The 22117-nt window shown below is 35.4% G+C and overlaps 1 protein-coding gene across 6 annotated transcripts in view; it reads right to left on the bottom strand.

Moving 5' to 3' along the window:
• SCAF8 (SR-related CTD associated factor 8) overlaps positions 1-22117 on the bottom strand; it is a 173427-nt gene that overhangs the window by 100644 nt on the left and 50666 nt on the right. For 4 of the 6 annotated variants that reach the window (XM_063329371.1, XM_063329373.1, XM_063329372.1 and 1 more), the window contains exons 10-20: positions 20946-21077; positions 20678-20790; positions 19991-20184; positions 17449-17549; positions 15705-15818; positions 14877-15033; positions 13560-13690; positions 11869-12013; positions 11252-11332; positions 10462-10683; positions 8105-9818 (exon numbers count right to left, since the gene is read on the bottom strand). In XM_063329371.1, the coding sequence (XP_063185441.1) occupies positions 8119-9818; positions 10462-10683; positions 11252-11332; positions 11869-12013; positions 13560-13690; positions 14877-15033; positions 15705-15818; positions 17449-17549; positions 19991-20184; positions 20678-20790; positions 20946-21077 (3090 nt within the window). In that variant the 3' untranslated portion in view covers positions 8105-8118. Of the gene's footprint in view, positions 1-23; positions 9819-10461; positions 10684-11251; positions 11333-11868; positions 12014-13559; positions 13691-14876; positions 15034-15704; positions 15819-17448; positions 17550-19990; positions 20185-20677; positions 20791-20945; positions 21078-22117 lie in introns of those variants that run through there. The other 2 variants (XM_063329369.1, XM_063329374.1) reach the window with 1 other exon arrangement.

Here is a 22117-nt window from a genome sequence, read left to right as displayed (position 1 = left end):
TAGTTAATACAGAAATGTAAGAATTTTTCATTGGAGAAGGAAATTTATTGAGGAGAGTTAGGCAGCGCATTCTAAAATGAAGTAAGAAAACTTTATTAACCTAGTGCATTCATTTTTCTTTAAATCATTTGAAGAAAAAAAATGCTACTTAAATAAAACACAACCTTTCAAAAAAGCAGTTAGCAGACAGGGAAGAGAGAACTAAAGGACATAATGGATTCTAAACAAAGAACAGTGACCATCTATTACAGGGCTGCTCTACATGCTGCAATGAAAAGATCTCCTTAGAAAGCATGATCACTTTGGGAGAGCCAGAAGATAAGACCAATGCATTTAACTAGCTTTAATTTGCTCACTTTCTTTCACTCTATGCATTTCCTAGCACAGGGCTAGACAAGCATAGCGCTTGCAATTTTTTTCAGACATTCTGTACAACCTATTCCACCATACTCTCAGAATCTCAAAACAATCTTTCTTAGGGCTGCCTGCTCATAAATACTTACACAGGGGAACAGGATTTGAAAGAAAAGAAAAAAAAAACCTGTCCCCTGGAAGTCTTTGGGCTTAAAAGCAGTAGAAAAATCAATTAAACTAGAAGCAGATAATCTTCTACCACCTGCTTTTCTAAAGGCCGCTGAAGAAGAAACTGAGACACACAAGAAAAAGTGTTTGAAATTCTGGATCCAAAGAAGCCAATAGCAATGTCCCACTGGTAAACAAGCGAGGCAGTATGTCACATACTGGTTAAGTACTAAAACTGAAGCAGCATTATTTTAAAGTCTCTAGAAATAACTTGAAAGGTAATGTAATAATTTTCATCAAGAAAACTGTATTTTCTACAGATAGCAGAAAGCAAATGATACTGTAACTAGGACTTTCCAAACTGGGAAAGTAATGTGAAATGCACCCTTTTAACTAATGAGGTACTTAAAAGTGATCAGTAATTATCTCTGTACTAAGCAGACATTCCTCAACAGTGATGTTTCAGATTGGCAGTTCACACAATTCAGTAATCTCCTCTTCTGGTTTCTCTGATGGTTTTGCCCCAGTCAACATCACTCCCAACTTCTCCCTAGCTGCCTGTGTCTGTATTACAGTAATGTAATACATACAATGTACTGTATATTAGACAAAATACACATGCTTTATTCAGAATATCCTCTAATCAGTGTTCAGAGTGGAACCCTGAAGAAGGTCCGCGTTTGGACCGAGAGATCACACGAACAAAGAACAAAAGAATCTTGGATTTTACACCATCTCAGTTCTGCACATTCCTTGCAAATGAGACAGTTCTTTTTCATGCTTTTACCTGGGTTCTGCAGTATCTACTACTTTTTTGTTTGTTTGTTTTTAATTAAGGTTCAAGCAACATTAAAAAAATGCTCAGGACTACTTAAAATCTTCGGATGCTTGCTTGTTATTACGGAATATTTAATTAGAACGTGTGCATTAACTTTTATTAAATCTAAAAAAAAGAAAGCTTTATTCATGCTTTGTAACTGAGGTTTTACCCAATTCCAAACTAGGCTAAGAAGCTATTGCCTCTGAAACAACATTATCTGTCCACCGGTTTACAGAGAGATCCAATCCATGCAGCATTTCTGGTGTCTGCTAGAATTTGCCATTTCATGCCACTGTCCTGTTTTCCATAGTGGTTCTGATCATGCCATGAGGACTGCAGGTGTAAAGCACATATAAAGTATACACACAGAAACTGCGGGCAGTATGTGCAGAAAGTGGAAAGACTACATTTCAATATTTTGTATAACTAACACATTTATCCTAATCACTTCAAGATTTTACATTCTAATAAAAACAACGGGTGCCTCATTTTCTCAATTCATAGAACTACAGCTCATCATGGTCATATTTTTAATATGGTGAATTTTTTAATCGACATGGAATTTGAGAATATGCCATTATTTTGCTTTTAATAAATAAAAAAACCCCAAATTAATCAGCAAGCATTTCCATTTGTTTTCAGTATTTTACTTCTAATCACAGATAGCTTGAACAATTAGGTTCTCAATAGTGAATTACCTATATCGGTAGTCATACTGTACCAGAAATCCATGAATTTCAAGAGAAAGTCTTATGATCGTCCTAGATTTAAATAACTCAATTATGCAACTGAATTACATAATTCAAAGGTATTTCTAATTTGTGGTAAGAGGAATTCTGTGATGGCACTATTTGACAAAATAATGTATTGCAAATATGTTAGAATAAATGAAAAATTAACTGGACAGACTTGTATGACTTTAGAAGTTGAGGGTCCATTTGGTATTTATCTATATACACTACTGAAATGACAAAGATTTTCTTGAAGAAAATCACTGAACCCAAAAGTATATTTCAAATTCTACAGACAAAAATGTATTGATTTTGTCCACATATTTGTCTAAAGTTTGAAATAAATATACACTCCTTTTCAGAGGAAAAAACTTAAGGCACACTTAAAACTGCATTTCACTGCATTGCTGAATGAGATCTGATTACCTCAGAAACAGCATAAATCTAAAGTGATTTTTTCCCTTGATCAACTAAAGTGACAATGATAAAGCTTCCCTTTGACTAGATGAAGGCAGATGGATTTTTAGAAAGGACTTTAAACATTAAGGTTATTTCTACTTAATTCCTGCTCTTATCAAGAAAAAGCTATATTTCTTATTTTCCCAGATGTAATTATAATATGATCTCTCCTTTAGTGTGGAAGTGACATTCAGATTCAAAGTCCCTGCATCTATGGTCTATGTGAATCCTATCAATCTACAACTGAGTTAACAATTCTATATCCATTTAATACTCTTCACCTATTAAGGCTTTTTTGCACTGGCCTGCACACAATTATAACGTTCCAACACAATTATAATGCTCCAGTATACAAAGCAATGCGCCTGTGAGGTTTACCCTAGTTTTAGAAGCATGTCAAGTCACCTACTTTAAAGAATCTCATCATTTTTCTGCATTTCAACGGAAAGCTTGATACGTGCTAATGCGAACACATATCTGTTATAACACAGACATGCATAGAGAAAATCATGCAAGAAGAAAACTGCAGCATTAAAGCATTAAATCAGAAAAGAAAAAAATGTTCAACTTATCCATCTATAAGTTAAAATACTCTCTGACCAGATTTACTTTTTTTTGCAAAGCACAAAATAGTCCCCTGTCTGAGGGCATTAGTATGATTTCATCTGATAGGAAAAAGTGAAAATTTGAAATTACCATTAGCGAGTTAACTTTAAAAGAAAAACGACAAAGTACAGAATAAGATTAGTAAACCAGTGATACCACTAATATCACGGTTACTATGCAAGCGCTGAAATGTGCATTCTAAACTTCTTGAGAAAATACCTTCAACTGGACAACCATATCTTAACAACCTCTTGTTTTAATTAAGAGTGCACACACCACTAGTCCTTCCCCTCTTCTCATCTTTGGTAGCAGAGCATCTAAAAGATACTAAGAGTAGGACGTTCAATGAGACTACCCTTTTTCATCAAGTTTGTGCAAGATAGAAAGGAATACAAAAATTATGGCAATAAAATTTTGCAGCTTATCAACTTCAATAAAAACCCTATTAAGGGATTTTCCAACCATCCCATCACTGACAAGAATCACTTTGCAGATCCTATACACCTTTGCTGGAAGTTATTATTCTTAAAGACACATCATGGATTTTCTTTTTAGTAGCTCTACCTGACTCTTCTTGGCTATGAAATATCATGTACCTACGTTAATAAAATTCAAATTTTTTATTGAGTACCCAAAGAACTTGTACAGACTAAATGGAATGAATAACATCACTAAGATGACCCTTCAAGGAGAAATACAAGACTAGTTACAATTAAGAAAGTCTTGCAATATGATATTTTCTTTGCTACTGCAAAGTTTCTACTGATGTGAATCAATATAGTAAAGCAACATGGCAGAGATGCTTTTGCCATTCTTGTTCAAATAAACAGCTTCCAATTAAAGAATATCCTGCGTTTATGCCTTTTAAATCAATCTCTCATCTCCACAAGTAGATGGCTTCACAGTACATGCTTACTTGTGAAAGCTCAGCACTTGAAACAAAATGTGACTAATATAAAATTCAAAGAATCAGCAATAGATATCAACAGGGAAAGAAAGATCCTTTCATTACCTGAATTAACAAAACCAAAAAATAGTCCTAGTTACTCTTGATGACTCCTGATATTCTGAATAGGTTTTAAAATTTTGTGTTCAGTGCCCATTATCAAGAGATGAAAAAAATAAAAATCCCCTTTGTTATGTTATTTTTAAATACATTACTGAAAATACAAAGAATGAAATTTGGGATCCATTTTTACCAGTTTCAAATCAAGTGACCCAAAGATTTGAGTTAGAGAACATGAATCAAGAAAATGAATACTTTAAGTGCTGACCGGCATAACGTATCCTTGCACATGTTCAGAACTGCTGACACTGTATTTTGAGGTAATTCTGCAATAAATAGGCTTACTTTATAAATACCTTTATAGACAGTTTAATTGATAATTTTGCAACTGTGCTTAAGTAATGCCTGTGAATGCCACACTACAGGCTTCATTACAGTATTCCCATCTTGCTTTATTCAGGGTAAGAGTACTGTAACTTCATAAATAAAGCCATTTAAATCACTGAAATGGCTTGAAGAATGGTAGAGTACTCTACTGAAGCAAAAGAATCTAACAGAATCTATTCCCTTGAGTTTGTAAAAACAATGTGAAGCACTACATATAAAAATGAAAGCGTAACACTGTTTCAATGAAAAAGGCTTCAGCCAAGAAATCACGCCTTTATAGCAAATTAAGGCTATGTTTCATCTTTGTAATCTTTACGGATGTAGCATTCTGCTCAAATACAGCATAGTGAAAGATCAGAATCACAGGCTGTTTTAAAAAGGTAATAAATACATTAAACAACTTATTAATGCATAAAGTTTTCAAGTAAATGCGCATACCTAAATATACTGTGTTGCCTGCAAAGCTACCTCAAATAAACAGTAGATCAGCTTCTTCGGTTGCTAGAACTGACACCTTTCATCACTACAGTAAGCTTTAAATAGGCATAAGCCAGAATTGCTGCCTAAATGTCTGGCCTCTGTCTTCTTTCTCACTCTTTCCTTTGCATCAGCAAAAATTACCTGTCACTACCGTGAACCACATTAAAGAACTGGTCTGGATCTCAGCACAGCTCCTTTCAGTGCATGTGTTGGCTTATGATGGCTTAATCTAGAAAGGAAAGTCTTCGCACAAACTCTGAAAGATTGAAAAATTCTTACTGGCAAGATAAAGAAACCATACCGTTTTGGTAACATTAAGTCCCTTCTGAGTTTCTGAATATGGCTATTTTGGTAATATTTGTCTGCATGCTACATTAATAAAATAAGAAATGGACCAGTTCTAGCTGTAAACATGATGCAACTGAAGACTGTATAACAAACTTTTATTCTACAAAAAAATAAAGTTGTTAGAAATTGATGGTATAACACATATGTACAGTAGCCAATTTATTAATGCTTGAAAGATATTAACAAAGATGAAAAATTATTAAATTATACATTGCTTTATATCAACCAAATTCTTTAACATCTCTCACCTGGTAATTTACCTAAACCATCATACTATGAGCAATTTAGCATACTACCAGTCCCAGTTTAGAAAAACAGATTAACTTTCAGTTTTAACGAGGCATTTAATGAAATGCTTTAAAGCTACTGCGAATATGTGTTCGATTCTGAGTAGTTACATGGTCTATGACTGAAACCTTTTCAGGCTGCACATATTAAAATTAAATAAAGAAAATCCCTTAAGTTCATGAAGTATCCTTATAGCTTGTGCGTTTGGACTTTCACACAACCATATCCGCCCGACCAGAATACTACTAGTAGGTGGTGCAGCAGCATCAGTCAAGTTCTTTTAGCCAGAGTCTGCCCATGAAGGTACTTTTACCTTAAACATTGTTCATCTCAACTCCCGAGACACGTTCTGGTAATAACACATCAGCAAGATCTATTACAAAGCAATAGTTATTTAATGCATACCTCACTACATCCTAATGACTACTACCTGCACAGTAGATAAAGAATCATTCATTCAAGTTCACTCTTTCAAAGGGCCACCTTCATTAAGCTGACAGTTTCTTTACTATGCAGAATAAAAGTCCCTGTAATTGAAAAACTGGACCATGACACAGCATGAAAAAATACCCCACCTCCCAGAGGAGAGGGCAACACACACATGCGTAACTTGCTTCTATGTTCAAAGGCATGCTTATGCTCTACACTCACGTGACAGTCTCATACTTTCATCCCTTTTGGGGGAAGCAGCAGGGGAATTAAAACTTGCATGTTAACCCGTTAATGTTAAAGATCAAAATTCTAATCTGAGCTAAAAATGGTTCTTCTACCAAAGGGGCATTCACGTAACAGAATCTACCCTTGGATCCTATTATGCAAGAGAAAAACAACTTTCTCAAAACTGAGTGAAAGGATGCTTTCAGACACAGAATTTTAGCAGAAGTTATGTTGAAAGAAGTCAGTGAAATGCACTTGAGTGGAACAAATCGAAAATCTGACACTACCCTATAGCCCAATCTTTCACCACCAATTTAAAGGATACACAAGCAGCAAAGTAGGTGACACAGGAGAGAACAGTGCTACTAATTTACCTAAGCGGCCAGTTCATCTCAACAATTTAACAAGAGGTTCTACTTCAGTATTAAGCCATCAAACCATAAAGCCCCCCTTATTTGTGTTAAAAACACATAGGGTTTTCAGACCAACAACAGCTTTTTACTTTTCGTGCAACATTTCTGGACTTTGAGTTACTAAAAACAAATAACCACAAAGTACTTGAACACTACCACTATCTATCCAGAATACCAAATATATTACAAAATAAGACAATGCAAATATTTGCTTAAGTTTTGGCTTCATGCATATCTGCATTTTAAAAAGTAATCTAAAATCCTACTGTATATTCTTACAGTATATCATGTTCCACCTTCTAGAAGTAGTAAGAACATCGTAACAATGACCATGAGAAGGTAAATACAAGCTTGACAGTATTGCAATGAAATACGTTTTGTTATCTTACTACCCAAAGAAGGTGAAAGGCAAATTTTTACAACCTAGTTCCATTTCAGTTTTATTGACCTGTCTACAATATTCTGTGAGTGCGTGCACCTACACAGGCACGCACAGAAAAAGAGGTATCTACACACAGTTTACACAAATATTTACATACACATTATTTACATAAACTAATACGACTGCATGATTTTTGACGTAAAAAACATATGCTTCTTGCACATATAACTGTTGCATTGGTCTTACAAAAGTAATATAAACCTTTTGCAACAACTAGCTAAGCACATATCATAGCTGATTCCAAGTTTTTAGAGCTTGCAGGTTTTTAAAAAAATACAATACCTAGAACACTGTTATCAAACAAATATGCTTTATTGGCATCTAAAAACAAAATGCACCCAACATTAAAATGTACTTTTTCATTTTTTTAAACCCACTGCAGTACGAGGAACAAATCACAAACACTTATTTTAGAGAAAACAGAGACTATAGTGCAGATTTTACAAAACCGCTTTTAATCTCTGTGTTATGCTCCTTAAATAACATGGGCCATTTCTTTTTCTGCCGAATTGTAGGAACATAAGATATCACAGCTTTGTCTATACTTTAAAATTCTGCAGCAGCCTAAAAACACGGACAAGATACACCAGCACCTGTTTTCAAGTATAACAATTTCGATAGCCAACCTAAGGGTAGTATCTAAAAAATTCCATTTTCTTCCATAGGAAGTCTTTGTTTGACAAGCTGTTATTTTATCTTTGTGAAATTAAAAGCAAGTGGGGGCAAGTTTATACTTTACCAGAGAAATAAAAAAAAAAAAGTTTACCTACCATGTTCAAATTAAGAACAGTGTTCTATACAAGTCAGTTGTACAGTTATTTAAGTGAAAGATGAACATGAACATCAGATTAACTTAATTCTGGCAGACAAAAGTGAACTGCTACGGTCCAGTCAGCCATTTATCTATTACAGAGAGATGACAACTTTACAAAAGGTATCTTTTACCTACTGAGTGATGATTATGTCCCCTCAGTTTCTGTGCTTTCTACCACTGGTTCACTTTCTATATCAGCTTCTGTGTCACTCTTCTCTTTGTTTATCTCGACGGAAGATGTCAGTTTTTCATAAAGTTCTGGATCGTCCTGCACCTGCGCAGTTGGTGGCTGACTTTCTGTCTCTGTATTTTCACCGTTTACCTGGGGCATATTATCGGCTTTGCGTTGGGAAGTGGCCCCATCAAAATATTCAAAAACCCGTGGATGTGGAGGGGGGATCCAGTTGTTTGACATTCTGTCTCTTCCAAACCTGTTCCCATTAATTTCTCTGCAAAAATTAAAATCTCTGTCATCCCTATCCCTCTGTCTTTCCCAGGGTCTTCTGCGGTCATCAAAATCTCTGTGAGCATCTTGTTCAAATCCTCTGTTCCAATTGGGACCACTTCTACTATCAAACCTATAGTTTACATGCCGAAACCTCTCTCTGTCTTCATGGAAGCCTTTCGGGCCACCATAAATAGGGAAGGCATGGTGCTCTCTTTCATCATAGTCTCCTCTTTGTCCCCAGTGCTTGTCTGAATTGAAACCAAAATGCTCTCTTCGACCAAGGTTATCTATACCTGGTCTTCCAAAATTTTCTCTCATGTCTACATGTGGTCTTGCAAAGTGTTCTCTTCCATCTACCGGAGGCCTTCCTATAGCCTCTCTTGGATCAACTGGTGGTCGTCCAACAGAATCTCTGACATCCACTGGAGATGGTCTGTTAAGATTATCTCGGTTTTCCACTGGAGGAAAGCGATAATCTCTGTCTCCTTCCTGCTGAATATTATCACCTCCAAGTGGTAGTCTTTTCTCTGGATTAGAAATGCTATCAATATTTTGTCTTCCTGGTGTTCCAAAAGGTCTTTCTGGTTGATTAAAAATATCTCCTGGAGGAAAAGGACCTCGAGGTGGTGGGTGAAGAGATGGATCAAGGATTGCTGGTGGAGGAATACTACGCTGCGGTGGCATTCCTGGCTGCATTAATGGAAACCTTGGTCCAGGCGAATGGGGCATTAAGCCTGGACGGATATCTATGAGAGGCATTCCCGGCATCCTTTGACTACTAATATTTAAATGAGGCATGTTTTGAACCCCAGCTGGATGCTGCATTGCCAGAAGTCCGGAACTATTTGAAATATTTGGTGGTGGAACTCCCATAAGTCCAGAACTACTTGAAACGTTGGGTGGTGGCATTATGAGAAGCCCAGAGTTGCTTGAGACACTTGGTGGCTGAATTCCTGCCAGAACTCCTGAGCTGCTTGAGACATTGGGTGGCTGCATTCCTGTCAGAAGGCCAGGGCTGCTTGAGACACTGGGTGGATGCACTCCAGCTAGAAGCCCTGAGCTACTTGAGACACTTGGTGGTTGCACTCCAGCCATAAGTCCAGGGCTACTCGAGACGCTGGTTGGCTGAACTCCGCCAGCAAGAGAAGAGCTACTGGAGACAGTAGGTAGCTGCACTCCTCCTGCGAGACCAGAACTGCTTGAAACAGTTGGTGGTTGCACTCCTCCTACAAGTCCAGAGCTGCTTGAAACACTGGGTGGCTGTACTCCCCCTGCAAGTCCAGAGCTACTTGAGACATTGGGTGGTTGCCCTTCTCCAGTAAGCCCAGAACTGCTTGAGACGCTGGGTGGCTGCACTCCTCCAACAAGTCCAGAGCTACTTGAGACATCACTCTGCACTAAAATGCAGCAACAAGAAGAACAGTTAACAGAAAATGACAGTGTAACACATAGCATTCAAAACAAAATGCAGCTTAATCCTTATTCAGTTCACACATTCAGTGATGATACTGCTGACAAGGTCTGCCTCAGTTTCGATCATGAATATACATAATCTTAATCACATTGATGATAAACAGACATTATGCCACAGAAATGAACAACTCTACACAGCAGCTTAAAATTGACAAACCCCACAGCCATTACGCAATTTCTGCAATTTACCCTAATTTACCCAATTTATTAAAATCTTTAATGTCGTTCTATAAATGTTATATTATCCTACCCTCTCCTGCTCCTTTCCATTGCCACTTGTGTACTAAGAATGTGCTTTTAAGAAGTTTTCTAAAGGGTTCCCAGTCTCAGCTTTACTTCTTGAGTCTATGAAGAAAACATCCCTGAGCATAAGCTGCTAGAAATTAACGATCAGATGATGACAGAGGTGGTTCCCGCTACTCCTACAACTTAAATCGAAAATGATACCCAGCCTAAAACTTCCTACTCTGTAGTTATTAGTGCAATGGACTATGATCTGCAAAAATCACCTCAGAAGTATGATGCTTCCTGCATGCAATCATATCAGACAATAAAGACATTTCTTACCAGATCTACTGTTTTCACTGGAAGAAATCTGAAGGTCTGCAAGATGTGATCCCTTTTCATCTGATTCTGGTTTGCTGATTGGCAGAGGATTAAAAACACTTCCAGCAGACAACGTTGGAGTAGCTAGATTGCTAGTAACTGTGCCAACTGGTAGAACAAGGCTAGTAAAAGGAACATCCTTCATCGTCTCTTGTGCAATTGGTAATGGAGGTTGTACTAAAGCTGTAGAGAAATAACAGAAGTGTATCACAGTAATCATATATTCAAGCCTTCAAGATTAGTTTGGCAGAGGTCAGGCTGATAAATCCAAATAAGTGAAATTAATTACCCATATTTTTATAATAATTTCTTATCCTCAATCAACACTTCAATATTTATTTTTTTTGTAGAAATCATGAACTGCAGGCAACCTAAGCAATTAGTATTCTTTAACAGACATTTTTAAATGTTAAATGAAAGAGTTAAAAGGCTAAAAAAATAAATTATTATAAATTATTCAGTGACTAACACCAAAGAGATCAAGTAATAGATACATCTGTTATAGACAGGTTCAAATATTGAACCCTACATACAAATAATATATAATTCATCACAATTTTTTTTCAGGAACTCCATTCTAAGTATAATTTTTCAGTCAACTTGAAAAGCTCTGTGAATTTTTTTCTCAATAACTGCTTAAACCATCTAAACAATAACTTCTGTGTTGCTGTTTTCTATTACACAGGATTAACTTGCTTTTGATTAAATAACAAGCAGCATATCAAACAACTATTAGAAGAATCAAACTTACGTGTTGGAACAACTGGTGGGACAACGGGTGGTGGGACAACGGGTGGTGGGACCACAGGTGGAACTGGAGGAGGCATATAACCTGTATGGAAAAAAAAGACAAATTATTACAAGGGAAGAAAATAAAGTTTTGCAGTAAAAGCTTTGCCTACATTATTCATCCTGAAAAGCTGCAGCACTGAAGACTAGCAAACAACAATGCATGGGAAGGGGCAACGGTGGTTATTGCTTTCAAAAACAACCCCAACTTTACTGTGGATGATCTGCACGTGCATCTTTAAAAGTGATTTCTGCCAGCAATATCTAAAGAAGAAAACGAAGAGTTTCAAAATCTTCCAAAGAAAAGAGATTAATCTTAAGGATTTTTAAATGTTCGGTTTTTATCGAAGTTCAAAAAAAATTCTGCTGTAATTCCTACTCGCAACAGAATACACCGGTAAAAACAATATTAAGTCAGCCATAAGAAATTTCATACTAGATTAAAATTAAAGATTCAAAGGTCAACTCGCTCAAACAGTAACCAGTAGCTGATGAAAAACTACACAAAGCGTGATGTACATAGAAGCACACAAACTGAGTATACTCATTACATACTCAAGTTCATTTTTACTAATTTACCTGGAGGTGGCTGTGAAGGGTTGAAGCTCGCTCGCAAGAAGGGTGGAGGAGGAATGGCGCTATAACCAGGAGGAGGGACAGACATTGTGACAGGAAACGCAGGTGGAACCAAGCTAACAGCAGGCACAGCTGGAGCTACTGGAATCTTTTTTCATGGAAAGAAAAAACAAGCAACTTCAATACTGAGCAGTATCCAATGACATTACAAGAGGGATGAACTGATTCAACTGCAATTCATGTTAAGCACTAAATATACCAACGGCTTTGTATGTATTCTGAACACCCTGAAGAATCAGATTGCATTCTGAAATGGTACCTACACTACAGGTAAACAGGGACACTGGAAGAATCCTATGCTATCTTTTCTTTATTCTAAAAAGAACAGAAAAATACACGGTTAAACACTATACTTATTCAAGAACAAAAATTTGCTTATGAGAGGTGGATGCAGAAAGAGAGAGAAAAGGAAGAAAAACGTAGATAGTATGGCAATTTGAGAACAGTGGTTCTATTCTCATTGGAAAAATTTACGTATTTTACAACAGTACTGGAAAGTTGAATTTAGTGTATGCAATTATAAGGCTAATAATCCTGATGAAATCCTGAAAATTACTTAATATTTCTCAAACTTCTGTTGAAGCTACATGTTTTGACACAGTGCAGCATAATTACAAGCAATTTACAGCAGAATAAATGCAATATATATATATTTAAATATATACTGAACAGAGCATACAGTAGAAGACAGCTGAAATAAGAAGACTGAAGACAATTTTTGTGAAAAGAAAAAAGCTCAAAACTCAATGCAAGTGAAGGAAAATATGTTAACTTTCATAGTAATTTCAGGTTAGCTCAAGTACTGGAAACGTCCATACATGTTAGGAAAGATAAAACAGTAATAATAGGAATACAAAAAATATTTGCATTAAGCAACTGTTTCTCATTTTACAATTTCATATGGTCATTATAAAAAGGATTTAGAGTTTGACAAAAGACATTTGTATTTATACTTGATAAACCTGTGTAGCACAGTATACTCAAGAAAAATTACACTGTATTCTTCTAGCCTTCCGCAATACCTTGATACTGACTGGATGTTAATAAAAATCCTCTGTTTTAGCAGAAAGGAAAAAAAAATACAGCAGAGAATCAAAGACTCTTATGAATTACTGCATGTAGAGTGCAACAGCACACTATTTGAATAATCAGATCTTTTAAAGAGAAGACTGTCCCTATGAAGTCCTGCCCAAAATTGCCGAGAAAATAAACTTATATTCAAAGCTGATATGGGGAAAAGCACATAGGTAGAGAAGAAACAAGCAAAAATGAAAAAAGATTATTGCATTGCTTAGCTTACAGAAAGATGCTTTGCTCTATAAGCAAAAATACTTTCTGTAAGCTCATTCTGATTTCTCCTTAAAAGCCTCATGTGCCAGTATTTTTTTTTTTTTTTTTACATTGCTCTGTCTTCAATGTTTAAGTCTTCATTTGAGATTGTACACAAGTTTGGAATATGTTGTGTATAAAACAAAAGATTTTGCTCAACCACAGCAACTGATTCTACTCTAAAATATTTCAGAGATAAATGCAGGAATTAAGTACTTTAACTCAGCACTAGAGTTTATCTGTACTGAATAAAAAGTTTGCCCTCCAGTTCTGTGGGTTTTTTGCAAATTAAGACTAATACAAACCTGCAGCATAGTGACTGGTTGCGTGTAAGCTTCTGTCTGCGTTGTAATAACTGTACTTTTATCAACTGCAGCACTCTGCGTAGTTTGGATATTTTCTTTAGCAGCTTCTGAGCTTCTGGCTGTTTCCCATTCTTTAGAAAAAGGTATAGTTTTAATATAAAAAGATAATTAATGTGTTATTTTTGTTTAAATACTAAAAAGTCTTCTTCCTTCTTCAAAAATAAATTTTAATCTGGTATTTATGTAGATTCATTACAAATAACCCCCAAACTTATTATGAAAAGAAGCAAGTGTTATTATTTATTATTATATATTTTAAAGAATGTAAAATATCTTTAATCACCTGCAATACTGTTTCATTATGCCTGTATAGAAACTGATTTTTCAAAACTTGCCAAGTTTTTTCACCAATCATTTTGTTAATCGTTTGTAAGATAGAGTATGCTCCAGTTTTCTAAAAATTGCTGTTGTCAACACAGTGATGTTATCAGCTGGCTACTGTACAATGACAGAGAATCCTCATGTTAAACAAACCTCACCCCAACCCCCTTTTCTTCCTTCTGCTGCTTCCTTAAGAAGTTTTGTATTTCAAGTATAACATAGTATGTAATGTATTTCAGTAATGTTCCGTGTTTTAATTTTTGTCATTTATATTCAGTTTTTACTCAAAGCAAGACTGCATTTTGACCTGAAAAATTATTATCACTATTATAGAACAGTCTTAACCTACTGTTTACTTCAGTACAGTCCAGTCATTTGATGCTAGATCCATTTCAAGAAAACACAGTACTCATGAATCTTTTACAAACCTAACAAACTTCTCAACTGAGTTTCGGAGTAAGGTCTGACATTACTCGCTTTTCCTGTCTCTTCAACTTTATGGAGTTGAACCTTAACGTTCAGCTAAACTGTGCCTATTTGGACAAGTTCCAACTCCAAGTTAAGTCTTATACCCAAATACAAGACTTTTCACAATCACAAGCTGATCATAATTTCTACATTAATATCTTACCTACTTGGAAACGAGCGCACAGCGAATTTGTAACTGTTTTAAAAAATACGAACCTTTATTAGCCTGCTTAAATTAATTCCCCTTTGTCACTAATTCCTCATTGTCATGACAATCAACTAGTTACTCATCTACAAAGGCAATCTAGATTTCATGACTAGTGCCATTTATATTGTAAACAAGTAGATAGTAAAATTTATGTAAACTGAAAAACTAAACAATTACCTAAACAATAAACTTTCTGAGGATTTGCAATTACCAAAATAAACACATTTTCTAACTATCAGAATCATTGTTAATGTCTGTACCTGTATTTACTGTTTCCTGGTCAATCATGCCACCTTCAGCAAAGCCCTCCAAATCATCCAATTTTACTTTCTCCCAAGGAATATATGAAACTCCCAGATCCACATCCCAGAATTGCTTGTATTCTGTTTTCACACCTTTATTCAAAGCCCAGGCAATCTGAAAATAAAACCCAACCAGATAACCCAGTTAAATCATATAACCTGTGAACAGAGTATTTCAGATAATTTCGTTCATGTTTCTGTCATTGCAGATCAATCTTCAGTGTCTATTAAAGTTTTAACAAGTTTTTAATTTTAATTGAACTTGTAGGAAGTTCACTTGGCCTCTGCAACAGGTATGTGGAAGATTAATTACATCAAAAAGCTTAAATTTGTTCTACATTAACTCTGACATATATATGGGGAAATTAAAAATACAGTACTTCAAGGACTCATCCTAAAGCAGCAAAGAAAGTAGGAAAAACTACAGCATTTGATCATATACTTAACTCTATAAGAATACTATCAAATTTCATATTAAGTGATACACATAGTCAGTTACAGGACTTAGATTGTTTACAGCCTCGTAGTCTTATCACTAGCACGTACATAAAATGTTCTCCAAGTATTTCCTAAGTATCAAGTCATAATTTCATTTTACTATCTTCCATATCGCCTATCAAAAGTTGCATTTTACACAGAGAGGAAAGAAAACAATTTACACCTTATTGCTTTGTTATTCTACTCCATATTCCACATCTGAATGAACAGCTGCTAAGTGACAAATAGTCATATTAATACTGTGCTGTATTTGAAATGGACAACATCCTTAGATCAAAATCAACTTACCTTAATAATTTTAGATCCAATTTTATAGGACCCAGAACTAAGTTTCTGAAGAGCACGATACGCATCTTGTCTATGAACCATACAGACATAAGCACAACCTCTTGGGGGAATCATCTACGGAATAAAAGCAATGGTCTTAAAAGGTAGGAAAACCAGTACTTTGGATTATGGAACTATACAAAGTGAATACTAAGATTGAAAAATGAAAAGCTTACACTGTAAACAACCGTTTTACCTCAATCAGCAATACTAACAATTTTGAGCATCAGCAAAACTCAAGAGTGATACTGGCTGGGTATTTCAGTTACAACATTTTCAAGAAGCAGCAGCACGCTGAAGAATGCATGCTAAAAATGACAGGAAAGATTTCAACAACATGGAGCAGGCAAGAACTGGGCTATACTGTGACAACTTCAGAAAAGCAGAGATTGCAACCTCTTCTTAAGCTCCAAATTCACTGTGAGCCGAGCAACAACCTTTCACAGAGGCCCAAACTAGTGATAAAAAGTATCTTGCATTTTTAAAGGGCAGAGTCCTCATTCCCGAAGTGTGATTTCCACTAGCTTTAACGTTTTATTTAGGAAAGAAAACTATGATGTGGCATGTGATCTTTGAAAGTCTGCAAATCACTTATGACAGCTGCTTATTTTAGCTTTATTGAAAAATGCAGGTGTGCTTTTATGTTGTTTAGGAGCATACAGTAACATAATGAACAAAAATATTTAAGATGACAAATTTTAACGCAGGTCTTATAAAAATATGTTTTAAGATATACAACAGTGTTATCCTAGGTACTTAAACCTTTGTGGAATGCATAGAATGAACTATTTACAATATGGTTTGCCTCTGAAATGTAACAGGCACTGGGACATCACAGTAGTTACGTTACTTTCCTTTGAAGTTTCTTAATTGTTAGTACCTGCAAATCAAAATGAGTCTTAAATGTCAGGCTATGGGGTTTATTTGACTTGTGAAGCTTTTTAAAAGAGTCTGTAATGCCACAAAAACTATTCCTTATTAATTATATATTTGAATATATTAGCGTAATAGGAAAAACAGTAAAAATATTATCTGAAATGAATGAAATTGCATGAGAAGCACTTTAAAACTGCTGAGGCAAGAGACAAAAATCTGAATTTCTCTCATGTAGACATGTTATTTTAGGAGAAAAAATTTTTCTCTTGAAGCTGAATTAGAGGCAACACTGAATGACAACTCTAAATATCTAAATCTAAATCACTCTAAATCGTATCTCCTAATTATAAACATCTTTTTAATTGTAACGTTTTGGAATAAACACATGTTTACAGTACAATTTCTTTTCTCCTAAATGGTTTATCCACATTGATTCTATTTAAGGAACCCTCTGTACGGGATGTAACCAAGAACAAAGTGGAAACACATCAGTTTGTGTCCACCGATATGGACAAAGGATACCTGCCCTGTGCCACATGACAAAAAGAGACAAGACATAACTTTTTATTTGTTAAGACCCTGGTTTAAAAAATTGTGTAAATTTTTAGTGCTTCAGAAAAGGCATTTTAGCATGACGTGTACTGTATTCAGTGCTTCAAAAGAGCACATGGAAACCAAGAAGCAAGTATCACAGCCACAGTTTTTAAACAGTGACAAAACCCAGCCTCCTAAATACAAGCTTAAGCTGCCAGAAGAAATTCAGAGGCACAAGCATGTTCAAATTTCTAGTCTGTAATGCCAGAAAATGCATGATAACATGCTTACTTACATTAATTGACTCTATTTGTCCGAATTCTTCAAACAAGTTAGTTAAGTCTTGCTGCGTAGCCTTCTTGTCTACTTGACCTACCCAAAGAGTAGTACTGCAAACTGTCAAGAGACACATTCACATCAATCAAAATACTGGAATGTTAGCTTATAAAATACTCTATAGCATGGATATAAAAGGCTTTACAATTATATAGAAATCGCTGATCAAAATGCAAGAACAGTAAATCTATTACTTACTATATAGAGATTAAGAATATTAACAAAAATGATAAAGGGTTAAAAGGCACCAAACAGATATTCAGTACAAGAGTTCATTCCTCTTGTTTCATTTTCAACAAAATAGTTGTTTTACAAGAAATGAGAAAATAAAATTCTGTAGATTATTAGCTAAGGTAAACTGCAGTAGAAATTACTTAGGAAAAAAAAATAATTTCCATTCCATGTTCCATAAAAAACATGCCTCTAGGATTTAAAGTCAGTTTTAATGAAGTAAGACTAAGTTCTAACCGGCCAGAAGTGTACTAAAGAAGGAACTTAACTGCAGTATTATCCACTGCATGTTCACCTGAAAGAAATGGAAACTATATTTTTACTTTACCTTGGGGAACATCCCAGAAAGACAAATTTGTCTGAGGCCCACCACTGAGATGAAGATGTCCATGATACTTCGGATTCTTGTAAATTCCACCACAGGCCCAGATCCCTGCAATTTGTCTCCCAAATGCCTACGCCTGTCCCCCTTGCCAAATATAAACACTCACTGACATGTGAGCTAAAACCTCCTTCTCCCATACGTACATGGTTCCAATTCTTTTGTCTCCCAGATATTGCCCAATCTACACATGCAAGCCTTGACAAACTCAAGCTGTTATTTCCACTTAACACAGGCTGATCTAAATCAGCAAAAGGTTAGGCCAATATTGGTGGTTTTCATCAAATATCTTGCTACCCTGAGTAACCCACCCAGGATCCTAAAGGTTCTAAGGCAGAACAAAACCAGACAACCTGGAACTCTTGGGTCTGCCCTATCCTGAACCAAGGAAACACCCTTTCTTCATTGTCATCTTGATACATCACACATTCGTCCTCTACCAGTCTTGGCAGATGGCCCTTTTGTTTCTTATGGTATTAAACTCTATGAAACAATTCTTCAGATCTCAGCAAGTGATAACTGTGGCTGTCAATGACCAAATTTCATGAAGCAAAACGCTTATCAGGTGAACTACCTATTTATGTACACACACCCACTTCCCCCCAAAAAGTTTCCACACTTCATTTAGCCTTCTTAATATCCCCTTTCCATGAGCCAGGTCACTTCACAGGACCTCAGTTACCGCTGCTGTTCATCAGGTTACTTAACCCCTGCCTCCCGGCTCCCATACATTCTGATTATAGCTCCCTGCTTTGTGGACTAGTGGGAGAAATCTACACCATAAAAGTGATTTGCCTCTTTTAATGTGAAAGGCCAGAGAAGAAAAAAAATATACATCTAAACTGTAGTACAGTCCTGAGCGTAAAGCCACCTTGGAATGACATAAAATATTATTGTGAAGACAACAGAACACTCTTTCCTCTACAAAAATGAATTTTGAACTGCTTATCTTGTCAGATAAATGATACAGTTTTAAGACACAAAATAAATGCAAAACTACATTGGAAACTGTGTAAAATCTATCTAAACAAAGTTAAGCTCAGGAACACAAGTTCATTACAGAAATAAATTAAATACAACTATGCATCCCAAGAATCCAGAGTCCTGCCAACAGCGGCAATAGGATATATTGATACAGTAGCAGATGACTACACCCAATTTCACTGTTTCTAGCGCTCATCTCAAAATACATTCCCTTTGATTTAAGCAATTGTATGGAGAAAGCTCTCCTTCTCCCTACTAGCTTTCTTCTTTTTAGTACACAAACTCCCTGGAGAAATGACAGCAGTGCACAGCAGCACTCTGCAGAAGCTGAAATCCAGTTGGATTTTGAATACTTTCTTAAGACAGGACCATTACGGTCTGTCTTATGATAGAAAATTACTTGTTTCACATTTCCACTTGCTTTGGTTCTATGTTCCTGTGAAAAGCTATTTGAAAAGCATTCCAAAGGTTTAATAAAACCAGCCTCTAAGATATTCAGCCGAGTGTCCGAAGCGTGTACCACATACTTAAATGTCTTATCAGCGTGCTAATTTTCAGATCAAGCGCTGATCATCTTCAAATGCCCCACAGAAGACAGCATTAAAGAGAAAGCAGACTGTAACTTAGGGACAGCCCTTGCTAGTCTCTATTCAGAAGTAAAATCATTGGTGCAACAGTACGAGTAAAATCATCAGTAGAACAGCGCGATACTTGCTTTCCTCCAAGATGAAATGATGTATCTGTCTAAGTTGTAAGAAACATCAGAAATGAAACTTACAAAAAAGAATATGGTTACTGTATTTTGTAACAGTACTCAAGCTAAATCTTGTTCTTTTAATGAAAAACAAAGCCTTTTTTACCCTTTAACACTACATTATTAAAACAGTAAGCAGGTACCACTTACCACTTAGTGTTTTTGACCGAATAGGAGGCAATCCCTTTTTCTGACGTTCTTTTTCCCTTTCCCTAGCCCTTCTTTCACTGGAATATGACCGAGATGACTTTCTCTTCCTTTCCCTTGATCTTGAGCGTGAACGTTTTCTGTGTTTACGCTTACGAGAACCAGACCGTGATCTAGACCTTCGTTTTCTCGGTGACCTACAAAATACTTAATTTCAGTATGCTGAGTTAAAAAAAAAGTATTCTAATTTAGTTGTCTTTTAACTACAAACTTTAAGCATGATACAGACATTTCCAATATATTCACTTGAACTGCTTCAGGAAATAAACTTAATGCCATTAATGTGAGAAACAACATACACCTTGCGCTTAAAACAAAACAAAATACATTCAATATGTTCCATAACAGTATCTATTTTTATGGCATAGAAAACCTGTCAAGCTGGTTAGCGTTAGTATTTTGTTACCTGAACAGGTCTTAAAAAATTTGAAGTAAACCATAGATATGCAAAATGAACTGTCATACAGAAAGTCTGCATCTAACACACAAATATTAAATGAACACTTTTTTTTTCATTGCCAAAAACTGCTAGTGACAATTTTGGAAAATACAGAATCAAGAGTGATAATGGCAAATTTCAACTTTGTTTCAGAAAACCTTCATTTACTTAATACAAGTTAATTATGAAACCTTGAACGAGATCTTGAACGAGTTCTTGATCTTGAACGAACAGCTGATTTCTTTTCTTCTTGTTCAAAAATCTCTTCTTCAGCAACATCTTGTCCTTCATCTATATCCATGTCCTGAGGTCAGACATAACAGATGCTCAATAACATTTAATAAATATACTCACAATACATATGACTATATGAAAGCATACATCAATATTACTCATTTTGAAGTCATCTTAGTATTGTTTTCCTTTCAACTTCTGTGATCAAATTTAAAATAGTTTTACCTGTTGTTGAATATCCATTGAATCATCTACATTTGTTTCCACTTCTAAAAACTGCTGCTGACTGCTCCCTTGTGATGGTGATGCAGAGTGCTCTGAACCAAAATTTCCTTCTTGATTCTCCTCAGGGCTTGCCTAAATAACAAATAATAATATACCATAAAAAGCCTCATAATTCAAAATGCTTACTGAGTCAAACTGTAATACTACTATCACGTTTCTCTTATTTTCCCACTTCCCATTAATGTGAAAGTTGAACTGGTTGTCACTCTGTTCTGTTCCCTTTTTTTGTATCATCCTTAAATACAAAAGTTTGGAATAATTAATATTCCCGACTATAAAAATAATTAACATCTATTTGCTGAATCAAAAAGACAAAGTACACCGTTTGTTGCTTAATTTAACTGGCTTCAAAACAAAACCCTCACAGGACAAACAGCAGTGATGGCAGTCGTATGTAAAATGATACTGAGCGATAGCCACTGGTCACCCAAGCACACGCATTAATAAATTATATTTTGTTATTAATGTAATCAAAATATTTGCAATACCAATTGAAGTAGTTAAAAAAATTATAATTAATTCCAAACTTTCTTACAGTGCATAATTTAAGACAAGTAATTACAAGGTAAGGCAGGGTGTTGTGTCATTTATGTCAGCATGTCAATTACAACAGACTTAACAAAACAAGCAGTTCTGAAAAAAACACCAAAATTTAAAAATGCAAAATGCTAAATGCACTGTTGATTTGCTAGAGAAAAAACTATAATGGCCTGTACTTGGACAGAATGTAGAGATTTGGAATAAATATCTGTAAGATATGAAAGAAATTCGAGAAATACAGGAAATGCAACAAATGGACTCATAAATGCTATCAGGCCAATTTTGAAAAGTAATTTTAAACCTATAATCCAATATTGCAGGTAAACATTTCAGTGATTCTCATTACATTTTCACTTTAATTAAACAAATGACAGGTATTCTATCTGCCAGGAGAATGGCAGAAAGCTACTGGAATGACATGTAGTACCGAGGGTTTTTTTTTGTTTTCTCTTCATATTTTTAAATGGTTTATAATGACAGTTTGCAGAAAAATAAAAATTTCTACTATAATTCAATTCATGCATTTGCCTTCTAACATTATCTGTTTTGTCTCATTTTCCTTATATTTAATT

Source organism: Chroicocephalus ridibundus, chromosome 3, assembly GCF_963924245.1.
Source record: "Chroicocephalus ridibundus chromosome 3, bChrRid1.1, whole genome shotgun sequence".
Taxonomy (NCBI): domain Eukaryota; kingdom Metazoa; phylum Chordata; class Aves; order Charadriiformes; family Laridae; genus Chroicocephalus; species Chroicocephalus ridibundus.
Note: the sequence above shows the minus strand (reverse complement) of the source record. Positions and strands in the feature narration are given on the sequence as shown.